We start from the raw sequence: 17,678 nt of genomic DNA on the forward strand, positions 1-17,678 counted from the left end.
GATAATCACGTTTAGAAAGGCTTAGCGTCTCTAAACGAAGCTGCACTGTGTTTCTGCCTCTTGTCTCAAACACTATTATTGTTTTACTGTGGAGAAAAACATCAGGACTCTCAAATGAGAGGTTTAGGAATGTGTACGTAGCCCGTGGATAGGCTATGTGAGAGCATGCAACGCAGAACAAAACGTTTAGAGCAATGCGAAACTATATTGCCCATACAGCGGCCAACAAACATGGGTTTGGGGGTGATTAAATCGGTGTTGCTAAAATGGAAAGTTGACAACTGCACTTGAGCACGAATTAAAAAGAACGTTTTTTTTTAGATAAATCAAATGTACCTGTTTGAATGCAAGCGGATCGCACGTGTCGCTTACCTTTTAGTTTAGTTCTCACACAGGTGCACAGACGCTTCCTGTCCCTCCCGCGACACACCGAGGTCACCATATGTCCATCTTCACCTGACCGTTGTCCAACTCTTGCTCGATGGAATGAACCGAACACGTTCAAAGTTGTGAATTAAATCGTAGTTACAATAAGTTGTAACTTCGCTGTTAAAGGGACGTGGCAGAATTTGAGGCGCATTATTCTCAGCCTACAGCGTAGGATTGTTAGGATGGAAATGGCCAGTTGTCAGTGTTGGAGGAGGTTCTCTCAACAGCACAAAGTGGATATTTGCATTTAGCCAACCCTCCCCTCGCTTTTCATTGCTACCATTGTTTGTCACAGCCCGGGATCTTATTTGGCTCCCGCACAAATCCTTGATGGCCAGAGCTCAAAGAGTGTAGCGCACCCGGGAGTTGCGCTACTCGGTAATTACAATGTCGTAAATGTCGTGGTATGAAACACAACATTATCTCATAGACCGTTCATCTATGCGCTAATCTCTGAATCACTTAAGAATACAGAGAGACAATACGCCTACAAAGGAGAGGGAATTCCAAATGGGTTGCCAATATTGACCACGGAAATATAGGCGGCAGACCTTGCCTTAACAGGCTTATATTTTGGGTTCTGGGGTAAGACAGCTCATGAGATATGTATAAATTGTATGAGGCATTTATAAGTTATATTTTTCAAGAACCTATATATAATTAAATTAAACAATCTAAAAATGTATGTAAAAAAATCCCAGATTGCTCATATCAATCCCTCCTAAATGAAATGCTGTCACTAGTTTTGCTATCTGCCGTTGTACGGATCGGATATATAGATTATACATTCGATTTGTAACACGTTTTTCATTGACAAACAGTCCCAAAGCAGACAGTTCCAGAATGAACTATCCCTCCTGGCAGCAACAGGAGTCCTGTCGTGGCCTTCTCCATCCCCTGGACATTGTATTCTGCTATCTCTAACCACACTGTGGCAGTAGAGCACCATCCTTTGACGTACAAACAACCATTAAGCCTTCTTGGACATAACAGGGCTAGGAAACATAACAATATGAATATTCAGTATATATAATGTTTATTAAAATACATCAACGACAAAGACATATATGCATTATTATAATTCGTGATGAAATAACATGCATATAAATACAGTAGAATTATACAGTAAAAGGTGTATACATATATAGATGTGAATGCTTATATAGCTCGATATTTTGTTGCATTAAACTCAGTGGTGATTTGATATTGTTCGTCTGGTTGTGGAAGCCCAACAGCAGGGATCCAGGTTCCAATGAGGAAGTAGTAGAGAGAACAGGAGGAGCAGCACCTAACACCTGAGATTCACCGTTGGGAGGAAAGCTCTCCTACACACAACACACACAACCCACTCTGACGCTATTCCCTAAATACTGCACTACTTTAGACTAGAGCCCTATGAGCCCTGGTCAAAGGTAGTACACTATAAAATGGAATAGTGTACCATTTGGGACGAAGGAGACAGTACTTAGCTTCTGGGAACAAGCAAATCTATGGGTCAACACCAAGGAGGAAATGATGTCACTTTTGATGACCTCTGTCCACATAGAGCTGTACTGTATCTGTTCTCCCTTTGTGAAGGTCCATGTGTAGAGAGGAGTAGCTTAGTCCAGCAGGACGTTTAAACTCATTTGATTCAGATTCAGAACTGTGCCATAGAAAACGTCTTACAAAACTGCACCACCGTGTCTTCAGCAACCCTTTACAATCGAATACCCACAGCAGTCAAGTGAGCCACACTCCAGTTTCCATCAGTGTGTCTGATCCCAGGATATCTCAGGGAAACTGTCTGGCTCTGGCAGCCTGCCTAGCACAAAATGGAGGAGGGTTCAGATTCTGGGCTGTCTGAATGGCACCTTGTTATATAGTGCACTACATTTGGCAAACGTCTACAGGGTTAGAGTTAGGGCTAACCAATAGGGCTCTGGTCAAAAGTAGTGCACTATATAGGGAATAGTGTGCCATCTCAGATTGGGCAGCCTCAGGACAGAAGCGGAGACATTCCCATTGGGTGAGGAGGTTGAGTCCTTCTTCAGACAGACGGGTGTGGTCAGTCGGTCCTTTAAAGGTCTCTCAGTCTCTGACTGTTACTGTGACTGGGCTCCTATTGGGTCATGTCTGGTGGTGGTGGTGGTAGTGGTGGTGATGGTGGTGTTCGTGGTGGTGGCGGTGCTCGTGACGCTGCACCAGAGGCAACACAAAGGACCCAGGGCTGCCGTGCAGCCCAGACCCCTGCTCCCTCTCCTTCTCCCTCTCAAGACAAGGGGGAGGCGGGGGAGCCTGCTGCTGCTGCTGGGGATTGGAGTGAGGTGACAGGGGCGTTTTGGACGGGGACAGGCCCTGACCCTCCCTGGCTTTGGCCCGGAGCCGTTTGCTGTGGCTGTGCTGCAGAGGGTGCTGGTGGTGGCTGGAGGAGGGGAGGTGGTACACATCCTGACCTCCGTGACCCCCAGATGAGGAGTTCCCTGTATGCAGCAGGGTCTGGAGAGGAGGAGGCTGAGGAGGGTAATGCCCCCCAGCATGGTATTTACTGGACTTGACCCTTTCAATTCCCCCATTGGTCCCTCCAACGCCGGCTCCTTTAGATGTTCCTTTGGGGGACTTGAGGAAGTGTGACGCGCCACGACCCCGGGCTTCTAGAGGGGTGTAGTTCTCACCGATGACCTGCGAGCGGCGCTGGTGGGCGGCGTGAGCCTCGGGCTCCTGGGAACGGGAGCGGTTCTGGGACTGGGAGGTCCGCACATGGGTCTCCTGGGGGGGCGGGGGAGGGGTGGATCCTGGAGGAGGGAGAGAGAGAGAGAATAGAGAGAGAAAAAAGAGAGAGATAGAAAGACCGAGCGAAAAAGAGAGATAGACGGAGAGAGAGTACAGAGAGTGAGAGAGAGAGATCACAGAGAGAGAGAGAGAGAGAGAGAGAATACAGAGAGTGAGAGAGAGAGAGAGAGAGAGAGAGAGAGAGATTACAGAGAGTGAGAGACAGGGATATCACAGAGAGAGAGAGAGAGAGAGAGAGAGATGACACAGAGAGAGAGAGAAAGAGAGAGAATCCCATAATAAGTTGTATGGACTTACTCTGTGTGCAATAATAGCGTTTAACATTATGTTTTAATGACTACCTCATCTCTGTACCCCACACATACTGTACACTTATCTGTAAGGTCCCTCAGTCAAGCAGTGAATTTCAAACACAGCTTCAACCACAAAGACCAGGGAGATTTTGCACCTATTGGTAGATGGGTAAAAATAAAAAAAGATGACATTGTATGTCCCTTTGAGCATGGTGAAGTTATTAATTACACTTTGGATGGTGTATGAATACACCCAGTCACTATAAAGATACAGGCGTCCTTCCTAACTCAGTTGCCTGAGAGGAAGGAAACCGCTCAGGGATTTTACCATGAGGCCAATTCTGATTTTAAAACAGTTACAGAGTTTTAATGGCTGTGATAGGAGGTAACTGAGGATGGATCAAGAACATTGTAGTTACTCCACAATACTAATCTAAATGACAGAGTGAAAAGAAGGAAGACTGTAGAGTATAAAAATATTCCAGAACATGCATTCTGTTTGCAACAAGGCACTAAAGTAAAACTGCAAAAAAATGTGGCAAAGCAATTAACTTTTTGTCCTGAATACAAAGTGTTATGTTTGGGGCAAATCCAATCCAACACATTACTGAGTATCACTTTCCATATTTTCCAGCATAGTGGTGGCTGCATCATGTTATGGGTATGATTGTAATCGTTAAGGACTGGGGAGTTTTTCAGGATAAAAAAAGAAAACGAAGTGGAGCTAAGCACAGGCGAAATCCTAGAGAAAAACCTGGTTCAGTCTACTTTCCACCAGACACTGGGAGATGAATTCACCTTTCAGCAGTACAATAACCTAAAACACAAGGTCAAATCTACACTGGAATTGTTTACCAAGAAGACAGTGAATGTTCCTTAGTGGCAGACTTACAGTTTGGACTTGGACTGTTTGAAAATCAGTTTGGACTGCTTGAAAATCTATGGCAAGACCTGCAAATGGTTGTCTGGAAATGATCAACAACCAATTTGACAGAGCTTGGAGAATTTTGAAAAGAATAATGGACAAATGTTGCTCAATCCAGGTGTAGAAATCTACCCAGAAAGACTTACCCAGAAAGACTCACAGCTCAGGGAGTTGAATACATATCTAATCAAGATATATTTGTCTTATTTTTTTTTCATGTTTTTTTTTGATTTTGTACAAATGTTAAAATGTTTCTTCCACTTTGATATACAGAGAATTTTCTGTAAATCGTTGACAAAAAAATGACAATTAAATCTATTTTAATCCAACTCAACAAAATGTGGAAAAAGTCAAGGGGAGTGAATCCTCTCTGAAGGCAGTGTATGTTGTATAATAGACAAGTTCACTACAAGGCCACTTTATTCTCTTGAAGTTTAATTGGCTATCTGGCTCCAACACGTTGTAATTGTTTGTACAGGGAGAGAGATAAGCTGAGTGGTACCAACCTTCAAACCTGGAGGTGTAGTTCTCTATACCAGCTAGGTCCAGATAGTGATTCCTCCTCTCAGTGTTCTCATCCACACAGTAATGCTGTCCCTCACTGCTCTGACCTGGGTGGGCTGGCCTGGTGTAGGAGGACAGACGTCTGTTAGGGTGTGTGTTGTGTGTGTGTGCGTGTGTGCGTGTGTGTGTGCTGACCTGATGTGAGAAGAAAGCCGTCTGTCTGCTGATCGTCCCTCCTCCTGGTGAAGGCGTCCCGTCTCCCGGTCTGATGAGAGACAACAACATATAAACATAAACTACATAAACAACTACAACATAAACAGCCCTGTACAAACAACTAGCTACATCCCATAGAGAGAGACAGAATACAGCCATGATAAAGTTAACATAGATCTTCATATCTCTCTGTGTCTCTCTGTGTCTCTCTGTGTCTCTCTGTGTCTCTCTGTGTCTCTGTATCTCTCTGTGTCTCTCTGTGTCTCTCTGTGTCTCTCTGTGTCTCTCTGTGTCTCTCTGTGTCTGTCTGTGTCTCTCTGTGTCTCTCTGTGTCTCTCTGTGTCTGTCTGTGTCTCTCTGTGTCTGTCTGTGTCTCTCTCTCTCTCTCTCTCTCTCTCTCTCTCTCTCTCTCTCTCAATTCAAATCAATTCTATTTAAGGGCTTTATTGGCATGGGAAACATATGTTAACATTGCCAAAGCAAGTGAAGAAGATAATCAAAAAAGTGAAATAAACAACAAAAATTAAGTTCCAAAAGAATAAAGACATTTCAAATGTCATATTATGTGCAAATAGTTAAAGTACAAAAGGGAAATAAATAAACATAAATATGGGTTGTATTTACAATGGTGTTTGTTCTTCACTGGTTGACCTTTTCTTGTGGCAACAGGTCACAAATCTTGCTGCTGTGATGGCACACTGTGGTATTTCACCCAGTAGATATGGGAGTTTATCAAAATTGGGTTTTGTTTTCAAATTGTTTGTGGGTCTGTGTAATCTGAGGGAAATTTGTGTCTCTAATATGGTCCTACATTTGGCAGGAGGTTGGGAAGTGCAGCTCAGTTTCCACCTCATTTTGTGGGCAGTGTGCACATAGCCTGTCTTCTCTTGAGGGCTAGGTCTGCCTACGGTGGCCTTTCTCAATAGCAAGGCTATACTCACTGAGTCTGTACATAGTCAAAGCTTTCTTTAAGTTTGGGTCAGTCACAGTGGTCAGGTATTCTGCCACTGTGTACTCTCTATTTAGGGCCAAATAGCATTCTAGTTTGCTCCGGTTTTTTGTTAATTTTTTCCAATGTGTCAAGCAATTATCTTTTTGTTTTCTCATGATTTGGTTGGGTCTAATTGTGTTGCTGTCCTGGGGCTCTGTGGGGTGTGTTTGTGTTTGTGAACAGAGCCCCAGGACCAGCTTGCTTAGGGAACTCTTCTCCAGGTTCATCTCTCTGTAGGTGATGGCTTTGTTATGGAAGGTTTGGGAATCGCTTCCTTTTAGGTGGTTGTAGAATTTAAACGTCTCTTTTCTGGATTTTGATAATTAGCTGGTATTGGCCTAATTCTGCTCTGCATGCATTATTTGGTGTTTTACGTTGTACACAGAGGATATTTTAGCAGAATTCTGCATGCAGAGTCTCAATTTGGTGTTTGTCCCATTTTGTGAATTCTTGGTTGGTGAGCAGACCCCAGACCTCACAACCATAAAGGGCAACGGGTTCTATAACTGATTCAAGTATTTTTAGCCAGATCCTAATTGGTATGTCAAATGTTATGTTCCTTTTGATGGCATAGAAGGCCCTTCTTGCCTTGTCTCTCAGGCCGTTCACAGCTTTGTGGAAGTTACCCGTGGTGCTGATGTTTAGGCCAAGGTATGTATAGTTTTTTGTGTGCTCTAGGGCAACGGTGTCTAGATGGAATTTGTATTTGTGGTCCTGGCAGCTGGACCTTTTTTGGAACACCATTATTTTTGTCTTACTGAGATTTACTGTCAGGGCCCAGGTCTGACAGAATCTGTGCAGAAGATCTAGGTGCAGCTGTAGGCCCTCCTTGGTTGGGGATAGAAGCACCAGATCATTAGCAAACAGTAGACATTTGACTTCAGATTCAAGTAGGGTGAGGCCGGGTGCTGCAGAGTGATCTAGTGCCCTCGCCAATTCGTTGATATGTATGTTGAAGAGGGTGGGGCTTAAGCTGCATCCCTGTCTCACCCCACAGCCCTGTGGAAAAAAATATGTGTTTTTTGCCAATTTTAACCACAGACGTGTTGTTTGTGTACATGGATTTGATGTTGATGATTTTATAATGTTGTATGTTTTTCCACCCACCACCACTTTCCATCAATTTGTATAGCAGACCCTCATGCAAAATTGAGTCAAAAGCTTTTTTGAAGTCAACAAAACATGAGAAGACTTTGCCTTTGCCTTTGTTTTGGTTTGTTTGTTTGTCAATTAGGGTGTGCAGGGTGAATACGTGGTCTGTCGTACGGTAATTTGGTAAAAATCAAATTTGACATTTGCTCAGTACAATGTTTTCACTTAGGAAATGTACGAGTTTGCTGTTAATGATAATACAGAGGATTTTCCCAAGGTTGCTGTTGATGCAAATCCCATGGTAAATATTGGGGTCAAATTTGTCTCCACTTTTGTGGATTGGGGTGATCACTCCTTTGTTCGAAATATTGGGGAAGATGCCAGAGCTAAGGATGATGTTAAAGACTTTAAGTATTGGCATTTCTGGTCTGTATATTGTATCATTTCATTTAGGATACTGTCAACACCACAGGCCTTTTTGGGTTGGAGGGTTTTGTCCTGTAGTGGAGAATCCAGTGGGTTCTGGTAGTATTTAATAGTTGATTCTAACATTTGTATTTGATCATGTATATGTTTTTGCTGTTTGTTCTTTGTTATATGGCCAAAAAGATTGGAAAAGTGGTTTACCCACACATCTCCACTTAGGATAGATAATTCTTTGTGTTGTTGTTTGTTTAGTGTTTTCCAATTTTCCCAGAAGTGGTTCGGTCTATTGATTCTTCAATTACATTGAGCTGATTTCTGACGTGCTGTTCCTTCTTTTTCCGTAGTGTATTTCTGTATTGTTTTAGTGATTAACCATAGTGAAGTCGTAGGCTCAGGTTTTCTGGGTCTCTATGTTTTTGGTTGGATAGGTTTCTCAAGTTCTTTCTTAGGTTTTTGCATTTTTCATTAAACCATTTGTCATTGTTGTTCATTTTCTTTGGTTTTCTGTTTGAAATTTTGAGATTTGATAGGGAAGCTGAGAGGAAAAATATACTGTTTAGGTTTTCTACTGCCGAGTTTACACCTTCACTATTACAGTGAAATGTTTTGTGCAGGAAATTGTCGAAAAGGGAGTGAATTTGTTGTTGCCTAATTGTTTTTTGGTTAGGTTTCCACACTACTTTCCTTCCATCTATAGCATTTCTTAATATTATTCAGTTCCTTTGGTTTTGATGCTTCATGATTTGAGTATTGCTCTGTTCAAGTAGACTGTGATTTTGCTGTGATCTGATAGTGGTGTCAGTGGGCTGACTGAACGCTCTGGGAGAATGTGGGTTGAGGTCAGTGATAAAGTAGTCTACAGTACTACTGCCAAGAGATGAGCTATAGGTGTACCTACCGTAGGAGTCCCCTCGAAGCCTACCATTGATTATATACATGCCCAGCGTGCGACAGAGCTGCAGGAGTTGTGACATGTTTTTATTGGTTATGTTGTCGTAGTTGTGCCTTGGGGGGCACATGGGGGAGGGAATGCTGTCACCTCCAGGTAGGCGTTTGTCCCCCTGTGTGCTGAGGGTGTCAGGTTCTCTCTCGCTCTCTCAATATATATATATATCCCTCCCTCCATGTCTCTTACCTGGTCCAGTGGAGATGTGGTCTCTCCTGCGAGGACTGCGCTCTGGTGTGACAGTCAGTTTGACCCGTAGGGTCTTCCTCTTACTGTGGCAGGACGAGTGATTGACCGAGGCATCCACCACATCATAGATGGTGTGCATCAGACTGGACATGTCCTGGGGAGGAGGAGGAGGAGGAGGAGGAGGAGGAGGAGGAGGAGTGGACAAACACAGCTTATTATTACACATGTTATAACACAATATAATCTTCTCAGTAAGAACAAAGATAAAGGCTCCACTGTTCCTTATATAGGGCACTAACTTTGACCAGGATCTATAGGGCTGTAGTCAAAAGTAGTGCACTATGTCGGGAAGAGGGTGCTATTTGGGATGCAGACATAGACATATGGTGTTAACCCCGGTGTCCTGGCTAAATTCCCAATCTGGCCCTCATACCATCATGGCCTAATCATCCCCAGCTGCCAATTGGCTCATTCATCCCCTCCTTAACTATTCCCCAGGTGGTTGCTGTAAATGAGAATGTGTTCTCAGTCAATTTACCTGGTAAAATAAGGGTTGAATAAATAAAAGGAAGCCTTACCTCTTTAGTAACTTTGCCACTGTTGTCAAAATCATAGAGGGTGAAGATCCATTCCTGATGATTATCTTCCTCCACGGATACATCACACTCTAGGTCCTGTCGGCATGGAGACACAAGGAATACTCCTTGTTAATGACAAAGACAGCATCCTGTCCAGGAAGTGTATTTGTACATCAGACTGCCTCACGCTACAAGGTCGTTCTGGCTGGGACAAGGCTTACTTACTTAATAACAAAAATACACCCCTATGGGCCCTGGTCAAAATTTGTGCACTATATAGGGAATAGGGTGCCATTTGGGACAAATCCTAGGTGATAATCTTTGCCTAGAAACACAAACACAGTGACTTTGACAACCAGCAGAGGGCAGCAGAGTCAAACCTTTCCTTTCCTACTGCAGCATTTATTCTCTCCACACAGTCACACTCCACTACTGACTGCTTTTCCACAGTCACTCACTCTCCACTACTGACTGCTTTTCCACAGTCACTCACTCTCCACTACTGACTGCTTTTCCACAGTCACTCACTCTCCACTACTGGCTGCTTTTCCACAGTCACTCACTCTCCACTACTGACTGGCTGCTTTTCCATAGTCACTCACTCTCCACTACTGACTGCTTTTCCACAGTCACTCACTCTCCACTACTGACTGCTTTTCCACAGCCACTCACTCTCCACTACTGGCTGCTTTTCCACAGTCACTCACTCTCCACTACTGACTACTTTTCCACAGTCACTCACTCTCCACTACTGACTGCTTTTCCACAGTCACTCACCCTCCACTACTGACTGCTTTTCCACAGTCACTCACTCTCCACTACTGACTGCTTTTCCACAGTCACTCACTCTCCACTACTGACTGCTTTTCCACAGTCACTCACTCTCCACTACTGACTGCTTTTCCACAGTCACTCACCCTCCACTACTGACTGCTTTTCCACAGTCACTCACCCTCCACTACTGACTGCTTTTCCACAGTCACTCACCCTCCACTACTGACTGCTTTTCCACAGTCACTCACTCTCCACTACTGACTGGCTGCTTTTCCACAGTCACTCACTCTCCACTACTGACTGCTTTTCCACAGTCACTCACTCTCCATTACTGACTGCTTTTCCACAGTCACTCACCCTCCACTACTGACTGCTTTTCCACAGTCACTCACTCTCCACTACTGACTGCTTTTCCACAGTCACTCACTCTCCACTACTGACTGCTTTTCCACAGTCACTCACTCTCCACTACTGACTGCTTTTCCACAGTCACTCACCCTCCACTACTGACTGCTTTTCCACAGTCACTCACTCTCCATTACTGACTGCTTTTCCACAGTCACTCACTCTCCACTACTGACTGCTTTTCCACAGTCACTCACTCTCCACTACTGACTGCTTTTCCACAGTCACTCACCCTCCACTACTGACTGCTTTTCCACAGTCACTCACCCTCCACTACTGACTGCTTTTCCACAGTCACTCACCCTCCACTACTGACTGCTTTTCCACAGTCACTCACTCTCCACTACTGACTGGCTGCTTTTCCACAGTCACTCACTCTCCACTACTGACTGCTTTTCCACAGTCACTCACTCTCCATTACTGACTGCTTTTCCACAGTCACTCACCCTCCACTACTGACTGCTTTTCCACAGTCACTCACTCTCCACTACTGACTGCTTTTCCACAGTCACTCACTCTCCACTACTGACTGCTTTTCCACAGTCACTCACTCTCCACTACTGACTGCTTTTCCACAGTCACTCACCCTCCACTACTGACTGCTTTTCCACAGTCACTCACTCTCCATTACTGACTGCTTTTCCACAGTCACTCACCCTCCACTACTGACTGCTTTTTCCACAGTCACTCACTCTCCACTACTGACTGCTTTTCCACAGTCACTCACTCTCCACTACTGACTGCTTTTCCACAGTCACTCACTCTCCACTACTGACTGCTTTTCCACAGTCACTCACTCTCCACTACTGACTGCTTTTCCACAGTCACTCACTCTCCACTACTGACTGCTTTTCCACAGTCACTCACTCTCCGCTACTGACTGCTTTTCCACAGTCACTCACCCTCCCCTGCTGGCTGCTTTTCAAAGCAGGAATATAAACCAGTAAAAGAATCACATTCAGCAAAAGGCCTTTAACTGCCGTGACGACCTGCAGTTGGAGAAGAGAGGGAGAAAAGGAGAAGAGAGGGAAGGGGAAAGGGGGAGGAGGAATGCCCTACCACCCCAATATAACATCATGTCTTTCTTCCTGGTCCAGGAAAAAGACGTTAACCACAATTCTCAGTTACAGCTTTTCTGGAAGTAACTTTGATTCAGAGGTATCTGGTAACATGACTGTAATTGTAAAAATAAACGTTCGGAGCAGCAGGCCTTGCAGAGAGGCTGTGCTGCAGGCATAGAGAGGGAGCTAGCTGACAGAAAGAGAGAGAGAGAGAATGTAGTGTACACTACATCTAGCCTGTAGTGTACACTACATCTAGCCTGTAGTGTACACTTCATCTAGCCTGTAGTGTACACTTCATTCAACATATAAGATCCATATCATGTAGTGTACACTACATTCAACATATAAGATCCGTAGCATGTAGTGTACACTACATTCAACATATAAGATCCATAGCATGTAGTGTGCTCTACATTCAACATATAAGATCCGTAGCATGTAGTGTACACTACAATAAACATATAAGATCCGTAGCATGTAGTGTACACTTCATTCAACATATAAGATCCGTAGCATGTAGTGTACTGTACATTCAACATATAAGATCCTTAGCATGTAGTGTACACTACAATAAACATATAAGATCCGTAGCATGTAGTGTACTCTACATTCAACATATAAGATCCGTAGCATGTAGTGTACACGACATTCAACATATAAGATCCATATCATGTAGTGTACACTACAATCAACATATAAGATCCGTAGCATGTAGTGTACACGACATTCAACATATAAGATCCGTAGCATGTAGTGTACACTACATTCAACATATAAGATCCGTAGCATGTAGTGTACACTACATTCAACATATAAGATCCGTAGCATGTAGTGTACACTACAATAAACATATAAGATCCGTAGCATGTAGTGTACTCTACATTCAACATATAAGATCCGTAGCATGTAGTGTACACGACATTCAACATATAAGATCCATATCATGTAGTGTACACTACAATCAACATATAAGATCCGTAGCATGTAGTGTACACGACATTCAACATATAAGATCCGTAGCATGTAGTGTACACTACATTCAACATATAAGATCCGTAGCATGTAGTGTACACTACATTCAACATATAAGATCCGTAGCATGTAGTGTACACTACATTCAACATATAAGATCCGTAGCATGTAGTGTACACTACAATAAACATATAAGATCCGTAGCATGTAGTGTACTCTACATTCAACATATAAGATCCGTAGCATGTAGTGTACACTACATTCAACATATAAGATCCATAGCATGTAGTGTACACTACAATAAACATATAAGATCCGTAGCATGTAGTGCACACCACATTCAACATATAAGATCCGTAGCATGTAGTGTACACTACATTCAACATATAAGATCCGTAGCATGTAGTGTACACTACATTCAACATATAAGATCCGTAGCATGTAGTGCACACTACATTCAACATATAAAATCCGTAGCATGTAGTGTACTCTAAATTCAACATATAAGATCCGTAGCATGTAGTGTACACTACATTCAACATATAAGATCCATAGCATGTAGTGTGCTCTACATTCAACATATAAGATCCATAGCATGTAGTGTACACTACATTCAACATATAAGATCCAGAGGAAGATGTAAAAAAGACTAGTCTAACTTACATCCAGGCTGACGCGTTTCTTCCCAGAGGCTTTGCCTGCGTCCCCTCCTCTCAGTAGCTGCCTGTCTGGCCCTGGGTCTGTGTGGGGGTACTGCAGGTAACTGTCACAGCCCTCAGCAGCCTTCTCTGGAGGTAGAACCACTGGAACAACACAACAACACACACCTTTATCTTCATCTTCATTCAGATCCCCATTAGCTGACGCCATGACGACAGCTAGTCTTCCTGGGGTTCTAAACCCAACAACACAGAGACATAACAGACATGATGACAGCTAGTCTTCCTGGGGTTCTAAACCCAACAACACAGAGACATAACAGACATGATGACAGCTAGTCTTCCTGGGGTCCTAAACACAACAACACAGAGACATAACAGACATGATGACAGCTAGTCTTCCTGGGGTCCTAAACCCAACAACGCAGAGACATAACAGACATGATGACAGCTAGTCTTCCTGGGGTCTTAAACCCAACAACACAGAGACATAACAGACATGATGACAGCTACTCTTCCTGGGGTTCTAAACCCAACAACACAGAGACATAACAGACATGATGACAGCTAGTCTTCCTGGGGTCCTAAACCCAACAACACAGAGACATAACAGACATGATGACAGCTAGTCTTCCTGGGGTTCTAAACCCAACAACACAGAGACATAACAGACATGATGACAGCTAGTCTTCCTGGGGTTCTAAACCCAACAACACAGAGACATAACAGACATGATGACAGCTAGTCTTCCTGGGGTCCTAAACCCAACAACACAGAGACATAACAGACATGATGACAGCTAGTCTTCCTGGGGTTCTAAACCCAACAACACAGAGACGTAACAGACATGATGACAGCTAGTCTTCCTGGGGTCCTAAACCCAACAACACAGAGACGTAACAGACATGATGACAGCTAGTTTTCCTGGGGTCCTAAAGCCAACAACACAGAGACGTAACAGACATGATGACAGCTAGTCTTCCTGGGGTTCTAAACCCAACAACACAGACATAACAGACATGATGACAGCTAGTCTTCCTGGGGTTCTAAACCCAACAACACAGAGACATAACAGACATGATGACAGCTAGTCTTCCTGGGGTTCTAAACCCAACAACACAGAGACATAACAGACATGATGACAGCTAGTCTTCCTGGGGTTCTAAACCCAACAACACAGAGACGTAACAGACATGATGACAGCTAGTCTTCCTGGGGTCCTAAACCCAACAACACAGAGACATAACAGACATGATGACAGCTAGTCTTCCTGGGGTTCTAAGACAGAGACGTAACAGACATGATGACAGCTAAACTTCCTGGGGTCCTAAACCCAACAACACAGAGACATAACAGACATGATGACAGCTAGTCTTCCTGGGGTCCTAAACCCAACAACACAGAGACATAACAGACATGATGACAGCTAGTCTTCCTGGGGTCTTAAACCCAACAACACAGAGACATAACAGACATGATGACAGCTAGTCTTCCTGGGGTCCTAAACCCAACAACACAGAGACATAACAGACATGATGACAGCTAGTCTTCCTGGGGTCCTAAGACAGAGACGTAACAGACATGAGACTCTATTGAAAACTTTACAACATCCACTTGGAATAGGAAATACGTTTTTCATCATGGACTAGAATGTGGACTCAAAGATTGTTATTCTGCTGTACATACAAGTCATGTAGTTAACTATGCAGCATCAGTGATTGTGAGAGCTTGTCTAGGATCAGTTCAGACTTTTAGATCATAATGAATCATATTATATGGACAGATCCTAGATAAGCGCTACTATTCTGAGACGCTTTTGTTGATGACGGGCCCAGATCTGTGCTCTGCAGATGAAAGTATTTATTCATATCTTACCAGTCTGAAACATTGAAACATGTATTCTTCTACTTACCCTCTAGGGGACAGTGATGGTCTAAGAATTGTCTACCCTTCAGCTCACTATGTGGAAACTCCTAGGAGGGAAAGAGAGGCAGGACAGACAGGTAGAGAGAGAGAGAAAGGGAGGAGAGAGGGGTAGAGATAGGGAGGAGAAAGAGAGGGAGGAGAGAGAGAGGAGAGAGGGGTAGAGAGAGAGGGACGAGAGGGGTAGAGAGAAGGAAGAGAGAGAGGGAGGAGAGAGAGGGAGGGAGAGGGAGGAGAGAGGGGTAAAGAGATGGAGGAGAGAGAGATGTAAGTAAATCTACAGCTTTTTGACGCCAGACACTGAGAAAACAACCAGTTACAGCTGAAGCATTTCCTAATCTGGGAAGGAGGGAGGAGAGATGAGAGGGAGAGGGAGAGGGAGAGGGAGAGAGAGAGAGAGAGAGAGAGAGAGAGAGAGAGAGAGAGAGAGAGAGAGAAACACGTAGAACATTTGCATGCTTATAATGCTTTACTGTCTGGGGCGACAGAGAAAGAGCCATCACTGCCAAGCTTTCAAGCTGCCTCCAACTCCCATAAAAGTCACTTGTGCATCTATCAAAACAGACATATGTGCTCTGTCATCTTGACCTGTTCCAGGAGAGAGGCTGAATCCCAAACGGAACCCCATAGGGCTTTGGTTAAAAGTATAGTGCACTATAAAGGGAATAGGGTACCATTTCAGATGCACTTCATATTTGTTCTGATTCTACTTGGGCATTGAGAGATGGGGGCTTGGGATTTCACATGGAATGGTTTGATAAGGGGCTACAGTGGGATGTGATTGGGTTTGATAGGGGGCTACAGTGGGATGTGATTGGGTTTGATAGGGGGCTACAGTGGGATGTGATTGGTTTGATAGGGGGCTACAGTGGGATGTGATTGGGTTTGATAGGGGGCTACAGTGGGATGTGATTGGGTTTGATAGGAGGCTACAGTGGGATGTGATTGGGTTTGATAGGGGGCTACAGTGGGATGCGATTGGGTTTGATAGGGGGCTACAGTGGGATGTGATTGGGTTTGATAGGGGGCTACAGGGGGATGTGATTGGGTTTGATAAGGGGCTACAGTGGGATGTGATTGGGTTTGATAAGGGGCTACAGTGGGATGTGATTGGGTTTGATAGGGGGCTACAGTGGGATGTGATTGGGTTTGATAGGGGGCTACAGTGGGATGTGATTGGTTTGATAAGGGGCTACAGTGGGATGCGATTGGGTTTGATAGGGGGCTACAGTTGGGATGTGATTGGGTTTGAATATGGGGCTACAGTGGGATGTGATTGGGTTTGATAAGGGGCTACAGTGGGATGTGATTGGGTTTGATAGGGGGCTACAGTGGGATGTGATTGGGTTGATAGGGGGCTACAGTGGGATGTGATTGGGTTGATAGGGGGCTACAGTGGGATGTGATTGGGTTTGATAGGGGGCTACAGTGGGATGTGATTGGGTTTGATAGGGGGGCTACAGTGGGATGTGATTGGGTTTGATAGGGGGCTACAGTGGGATGTGATTGGGTTTGATAGGGGGCTACAGTGGGATGTGATTGGGTTTGATAGGGTCTACAGTGGGATGTGATTGGGTTTGATAGGGGGCTACAGTGGGATGCGATTGGGTTTGATAGGGGGCTACAGTGGGATGCGATTGGGTTTGATAGGGGGCTACAGTGGGATGCGATGGGTTTGATAGGGGGCTACAGTGGGATGTGATTGGGTTTGATAAGGGGCTACAGTGGGATGTGATTGGGTTTGATAGGGGGCTACAGTGGGATGCGATTGGGTTTGATAGGGGGCTACAGTGGGATGCGATTGGGTTTGATAGGGGGCTACAGTGGGATGTGATTGGGTTTGATAGGGGGCTACAGTGGGATGCGATTGGGTTTGATAGGGGGCTACAGTGGGATGTGATTGGGTTTGATAGGGGCTACAGTGGGATGTGATTGGGTTTGATAGGGGGCTACAGTGGGATGTGATTGGGTTTGATAAGGGGCTACAGTGGGATGTGATTGGGTTTGATAAGGGGCTACAGTGGGATGTGATTGGGTTTGATAGGGGGCTACAGTGGGATGTGATTGGGTTTGATAGGGGGCTACAGTGGGATGTGATTGGGTTTGATAAGGGGCTACAGTGGGATGCGATTGGGTTTGATAGGGGGCTACAGTGGGATGTGATTGGGTTTGATAGGGGGCTACAGTGGGATGTGATTGGGTTTGATAGGGGGCTACAGTGGGATGTGATTGGGTTGATAGGGGGCTACAGTGGGATGTGATTGGGTTTGATAGGGGGCTACAGTGGGATGTGATTGGGTTTGATAGGGGGCTACAGTGGGATGTGATTGGGTTTGATAGGGGGCTACAGTGGGATGTGATTGGGTTTGATAGGGGGCTACAGTGGGATGTGATTGGGTTTGATAGGGGGCTACAGTGGGATGTGATTGGGTTTGATAGGGGGCTACAGTGGGATGTGATTGGGTTTGATAGGGGGCTACAGTGGGATGTGATTGGGTTTGATAGGGGCTACAGTGGGAT

At 44.6% G+C, this 17,678-nt stretch overlaps 1 protein-coding gene across 1 annotated transcript in view; it reads right to left on the reverse strand.

Annotated features, from left to right (window-relative positions):
• Positions 1-1,448: 1,448 nt before the first annotated feature.
• LOC115187609 (protein naked cuticle homolog 2-like) overlaps positions 1,449-17,678 on the reverse strand; it is a 76,304-nt gene continuing 60,074 nt past the window's right edge. Inside the window, exons 4-10 of the mRNA XM_029746577.1 lie at positions 15,148-15,208; positions 13,240-13,379; positions 9,362-9,457; positions 8,784-8,937; positions 5,119-5,188; positions 4,926-5,044; positions 1,449-3,203 (exon numbers count right to left, since the gene is read on the reverse strand). Of these exons, the coding sequence (XP_029602437.1) occupies positions 2,539-3,203; positions 4,926-5,044; positions 5,119-5,188; positions 8,784-8,937; positions 9,362-9,457; positions 13,240-13,379; positions 15,148-15,208 (1,305 nt within the window). The 3' untranslated portion in view covers positions 1,449-2,538. The remainder of the gene's footprint in view (positions 3,204-4,925; positions 5,045-5,118; positions 5,189-8,783; positions 8,938-9,361; positions 9,458-13,239; positions 13,380-15,147; positions 15,209-17,678) is intronic.

This window comes from Salmo trutta, unplaced genomic scaffold (assembly GCF_901001165.1).
Source record: "Salmo trutta unplaced genomic scaffold, fSalTru1.1, whole genome shotgun sequence".
Taxonomy (NCBI): Eukaryota; Metazoa; Chordata; class Actinopteri; order Salmoniformes; family Salmonidae; genus Salmo; species Salmo trutta.